We start from the raw sequence: 6,048 nt of genomic DNA on the forward strand, positions 1-6,048 counted from the left end.
TGGGAGGCCACATGACAAAGGATTCAAGATGTGGGTTTTGCAGTAGGGTACTCGCCTGCTGGGAGCTGGTCTTGGAGCCTCAGCTTCCTCATCTGGAAAATGAGAATGCCACAAGCCCTATAACAAAGGGCTGCTGTGAATTACAGCAGAGGGTACCTGAAATGCACTGGCCTGAGACACTGCTCTGTAAATGGCAGCTACTGGGATTCCCTTCCCAGGACCGGGCCTCTCTCCCTCTCTCTCTGGTGCCTTGCCTAGAGCTGGTCTCCACTGCAAACCACAAATGTGTCCATTGCCCTGGGCCCACACTACCTTCCCACCTCTTCTAAACTTTGCCCCATCCCCTTCCCTGGGCCTCTAATCCCTAATCGCTCTTCAAGATTTAACACTAGGGCAACTAGGAAATTCTCACTATTAACCACTCCCTCTTCTCAATTTCCGGAACCTCAGTCTTTTGCCAAAGTACATTCTCACTGCCAGAGTCCTGCTTGCCCTCACACACAGCCAGAGTCAAGCATCATCATAAAAATGTGAGCACTAATTCCTCCCAACTACCCACTTGATAGAAAAGCAAAGTTCAGAAAAAGGGCTGACTTGCCCAAAGCCACATGGGGGTAAGCAAGCCTCCTGTCCTCATTTGTAATCCAAGCACACTAAAAGGCCCAGAGAAGGAAAGCTACTGGCCCTCAAGAGAAACAGGGTAACTAGAAGCCAGGCCAGCCAAGGCATTCTCCACTACCCCAGAGTGTCCACAGATAGGCCCGGAGATCACCAGGTACCTTTCTTGGGTGGGATAGAGAAGAAAGGAGCCATAAACCAGAGCTGCAGATGGTAGAGTATCTGAAGAGAACAAACTTCCTACAGGAGTTTCTGAAAGTAATACCTCTATACCTCAACAAATAACCATCTTAATAACAGCTAATATTTACCAAGCATGTACTATATGCCAGGCAGTGTTTTTACCTATCAAATAAGTCTTCACAACTATCTTATCAGGTGGGTGCTATTGTCCCCATTTTACAGATGACATCATTGGACATGGAGAGCTTAAGAACTTGTACAGCACCACACAACTAACAAAACTCAAATTTTAATCCAGGCAGTCCATTCTTTTAACCACTTAGATACTGAGTTGCGAGAATCTTCAAAACAAGGCAAGAGAGCTAGTTTGAATGCCACGTCTGCCTGTCAATGACCATGCACCATTTAGCAAATATCACCTTTCTGTGTCTCAGATGCCTCACCTGCCAATGTGGATAAAAGTAAAAATCTAGAAATGGACATGCAATGGCTGTGACAAAACCTGGAGCAAAATGAGAGAAGGGGTTTTTGAGAGGAGTATCTCAGTCCACTCCAGGCCTCAAGAGATGGGGAAAGGAACCTCACACTTCGTAAATACCTCACCATGTTCCAGGTACTTTGCTGATTTTTTTCCTATCTACCAAGAGCCCACAACCAGCTGCCTCCCTACCCCACCCCACCCCCATATTCCCGTGACCCAGATTATAATTCTCCACCTTGTGGGAAAAGACATTAAGGTTAAAGCTAGTTAAACAGTTTTCCCCAAGCCAGAGTAGAGCCAGAGCAGGGGGAGGTCAAATGTAGGACCTGTTGTCAGGTCTGTGTGGCTCCACTAGGGCAGGACCAGGTGCCAGGCAGGCCAACCTACTCGCCCTTACTTACATTCCATGGTGTCCTCATTGGCCTGCTCAGTATCCTCAATGTCGAAGACCTCAGTCATCTCCTTAACGATCTCAGCACTGAGATGGGCAGGCAGAGTGTGGGTGGAGGGTGGGAGTGTATAGAAGCTGATCTTCCCACTGAATTGGGAGGTGGGAAGAAATTGGTGATCTCATTAAGACAACAAATGACCAGTCAAAGAGAGAATGAGTTCTCAGGTCACAAATAGTGAGGGTCAACTAGAAAACCCAGACAGTTGCTTCTGAACAAGAGGTTGAGCTGCTGGATAATCACTGGGCATAAGTTGCCAAGCAGGATGTGACCTGGTGCCTTGGACTTCTCTACCCAAGAAGTTAGGCTGCCCCGCCACTGCAGTGAACACAGATGATCCCCTTCGTGGAGCCTGACTCCCAGCAGGCTTCACCCTTACGCCTAGCCCCCTCCTCACCTCACCCAGTCAGCCAGGACAGCTTTGGCTGCCTGCTCCTGACTGTATATGCCCCCCTTCTTCTTCTTCCCCAAGCGGTGGGCCACTGCAGTCAGAAAGTGCTCAGTGGTCTGGAACCCAGAGACACCATAATAGCTGGAAATCTGGTGAAGAAAGGAAGAAGAAAAATCATGAGGAAGAACGAAGGGCCCTTGGAGCAGGGTAGGGCATAACCAAGAGGCCCGCGTACCTCCTCCAGGTTGCAGCGCTGAAGAATGGTCTCCACTGGGGTCACAGGATCCGCCAGCTTCTGCACATGAATGCAGTTGCACAGGATGGTGCCCACCTCCGAGCTGGGTCCTGGGACAATGCCCGGGGCATCCAGCAGCCTGATGAATTTGTCCAGGTAGACCTCCTGCATGAACCTGGGGTGGGAGAGGGGAGATATGAGGACACAGGACGGTGATAAGCCCAGATGTGCCTGGCATTCTCTAGGCTCCAAGCACCCAGTTGAGAGAAGGGGTGGGACAGATGGCACACAGATGAAGGTGGAGAGATATGGGATCTGATTCTAGTCTAGCCTCCACCACCGGGGACTGAGCTGCAGGACCACAGGCAAGCTTCTGACTCTCTGAGCCTGTTGCTTCACCAAGGAAGTGGAGCTGCTTATTCAGAGCCCAATCTTGCATGGTGTCGGGGAGGCTTCAAGGAGCTAAGTGGGGGAAACACCCAGCTGGGTGCCTGACCCACAGCCAGGGTGTGCCAGGTAAATGAGGGCTATTAGTGAGACTCCCATGCCCAGGGAAGAATCAAAGTCTGGTCCAAGATAAGGGACAGGGGCTGAAGGCGTGGGAGTTGGGGGAATGGTAGGGTGAAGGATCTGTGAAGTGGGGGAGCAGGCAGGTGCTTACTTGGTGACCCCAGGAACGGCTCCCACACTGCATGCACGGCTGCGCTTCAGGCTATTGATCAGGCTGCTTTTCCCAACATTGGGAAGGCCTACAAAGGAGCAGCAGATGGCTCAGGGCAGGAAGGGTCCTCAAGAATATCTGGGACAGCCTGTATGTGGGAGGCCCAGGCAGGGGCAGTGTGACCAGGCCATGGGGGAGCCAAAAACAGAGCCTGGCCTCCTGCCTTCCCATCCAAGGCCCTGACCAACCCCCTCCATGGCCTTTCTACCCCTCTCCTCCATATGTGAGCAACCTGGCTAGACGTGTCCCTCTCTCTAGATGTGACACTCACCTCCTACCTACAAACAGCCTGGGAAAGACGCTCAATGCAAGGCCTCTGTGACAAAATCCAGTGGAGGGTGGACACTGGGAAATGTTGTAAGATAGAACCATCCATCCTGGTATATAATTCACCTGGCAGGGGGTGGGGGGAGCTCATCTCCAGATGTCAGTCTCTGAGCAGCTTTCTGCCTGTGGTGCATGTTTTTTTGCTTGGGCATCTGTGAGCACCTCTCAGCCTATGGATGTCCTTGTCTATTTCTTCCTCACTGGGTCTCTCATTCCCACCATTCTCTTTCTCTGTGTGCTAGAACTTACACATGTACTGCTCCCTCACAGATGTGCCTGTGTATATATCCCTCATGTATAGAAGTCTCTGTATATCTTCTGTCTCTTGGTTGTTCTCATTCTAAATACCACTGCTTTTCCCATTTCTGTCTTTCTCACTCCATCTTTTTCTCTATCATACCTTTCTTTGTCTGTGTATCTCTGTGTATCTAAGCACCTCTTTCTCTGCCGGTTTGTCTCACTGTATCTTTCTGGCCATTGTCCTTTCTCTCTAATTCTCCCCACCCCACCAATTCTGCCTCTTTGTAATTCCCTCTATGTCAACTCCTCTCAGCTCTTTCTGTACATGTTCCTTCTCTCCATGGGCTTGTCTCTCTACATGTATGTCCTTCCGTACGTGTTCCACTGTGTCTCTTTTTCTCTGTGCCTCCCTAATGCCCTCTGTGTCTCTATTTCTCTATATATACATATATATCCATCTCATCATAGACGTGTATCTGTCTCTGTGACTCTGGGGCGTGACTATGTCTGAGGGTCGAGTGTATCCGGGCACGTGTCTCTCCGTGGCTCTATTTGATTGGGGAGGGGAAGCAGAGTTGGGTGAGTGTATGGGAAGAGCTTGGTCTGCATGTATTTTGCCTCTGGGTCTGTACATGTCTCCATACATGTGGATGTGTACAGGTGTTTGTGGATCTGTATGTGTGCATAGGTCTGGGGGTGCATTCCTCTGTGTCTGCATCTTTGTTCCTGCCTCTTTCTATGTGTTACTCCCTCTGAATCTCTCTATCCCTGTGTTTGACTCACTCATTCTTTCCTTGGGTATGCATGTCTGCCTCTCTACTTACATGGGAGGGTCTCTAGCCCTCTTATGTTTCTCTGCAAGTCTCTGTGCACACTTCTTTGTGATCATATCTCCCTCTCTCTGCATGCCTCTGTCATTCACATCTGTCTTCCCTTTCCACTCCCCACCAATCCCACCATTTGGCTTCCCAAATCTTCTGTGTCTATTCAGGTATGCAAATCTATACCTTTTTCTCAGTGTCCAGCTTCACTTCCTCTCCCTGCGGATCTCTGCCTCTCTCAATTTCCCTGTTCCCTTCCCACCAGCCTTCCCTCAGTATCCTGGGTTCCAAGTTTGAGCCTCAGCTCTGCCTTGTCTCACCCAGGGCTGAGCCCTACAAGTCCCTTTCCCTCCTCTGAGCCCCACTGTTCTTACCTATGAAAGGGAGGTGTTCACCCCTCCCTCCCACAGCTCTGGCAGAATGAGATGGGGCCAACTCCAAGCCCGGCCCTGCAATTTTGGTCCATGGTTCTAACACTCAAACCACGGTGGTGATCCTGAGTATGCCTTCCCACGTCCACCTATCCAAATTACAAATCACAAGACCCTTCCTGAACAGTTCCTCTCCTCCCCACACAAAAGTAACATGAAGTTCCCAGAATCCTTTGCCCCAATGAAGCCCCTGCACAAGGAAGAAGCCTGGGTCCCATGACCTCCCCCAAGGTCTTACCCACAACGCCCACACGAATATGGGTGCGCACTTCACCCAGGCGGCAATAGTTCCCCAGAACCCTCATGAGATTTTCAGCTCCAAAGCAGGCTTTGCTTTTCAGCAGTGATTCAGAGGCTTGATCCACTGGCACACTGCAGCGATTCTGGAAAACGAGGGGTATTATAGAAGAGGCATCAGGTGGGAGATGTGGTCTCAGCTCAGATTTCCAACATTCAGGGCCGCCTCCCTGTGATCACTGAGATCCCCAGCCTGAAGCAGAGGGCTTCTCACACAGGCCCTGAATACCTGCCATTTCCCTGCTTCCACAAGGCCTATTTTTCCACTGTCTTTGCACCTCCAGTCTTCTCTGTCCCTGCCTGTCTCTTGCCTCCCTCAGCAGGGGCAGGATACCATCCTTGCCTCTAGGCAGGCCAGGTTTGAGTTCAGCTCTGCCTCTCACAGGCGTGTGCCTGGCAAATTCTGATTTCATTCTCTGGGCCTCAGTGAACCTCACCTACACAGTGGGGACATTTGCCTCCCTGTCTGTGGAGAGAAGAGATGGTGCCTGGCCCACATAAAGTCTACCTTCCCTTGATTCCTCACACAGGTCAAGGTCATTTCGGCCTCCATCTCCTTACTCCTGATGCTACCTCCTCTGCTTACAATGCCCTTTCAGCTCTTCTTCTGTCCTTACTTACCTACCACAGTACTTCAAAATAGGAATTGACTTAAATATCTATTAATAAGAAACAGATTAAGGAGCTATATCCTTGAAGTGGAACACAAATGAAAGAAAGCTGTTAAAAAAGGATGCTTATCACATTTTTGCCATGAAAAAGGCCAAAAAATTATAAAGGAGATATCATGTTTCTCCCAGATGAACAAAGATTTAAATGTTTAATGATATCAAATGTTGGCAAGGGTGTAGGGA

At 49.9% G+C, this 6,048-nt stretch overlaps 1 protein-coding gene across 1 annotated transcript in view; it reads right to left on the bottom strand.

The window, feature by feature from the left end:
- Nucleotides 1-6,048, bottom strand: part of GNL3L (G protein nucleolar 3 like) — a 24,754-nt gene that overhangs the window by 5,888 nt on the left and 12,818 nt on the right. The window contains exons 8-12 of the mRNA XM_007446473.1: nt 5,136-5,280; nt 3,019-3,106; nt 2,358-2,532; nt 2,129-2,271; nt 1,684-1,820 (exon numbers count right to left, since the gene is read on the bottom strand). Coding sequence (XP_007446535.1) covers nt 1,684-1,820; nt 2,129-2,271; nt 2,358-2,532; nt 3,019-3,106; nt 5,136-5,280 — 688 coding nt within the window. The remainder of the gene's footprint in view (nt 1-1,683; nt 1,821-2,128; nt 2,272-2,357; nt 2,533-3,018; nt 3,107-5,135; nt 5,281-6,048) is intronic.

Source organism: Lipotes vexillifer, unplaced genomic scaffold, assembly GCF_000442215.2.
Source record: "Lipotes vexillifer unplaced genomic scaffold, Lipotes_vexillifer_v1.1 scaffold624, whole genome shotgun sequence".
Classification (NCBI taxonomy): Eukaryota; Metazoa; Chordata; class Mammalia; order Artiodactyla; family Lipotidae; genus Lipotes; species Lipotes vexillifer.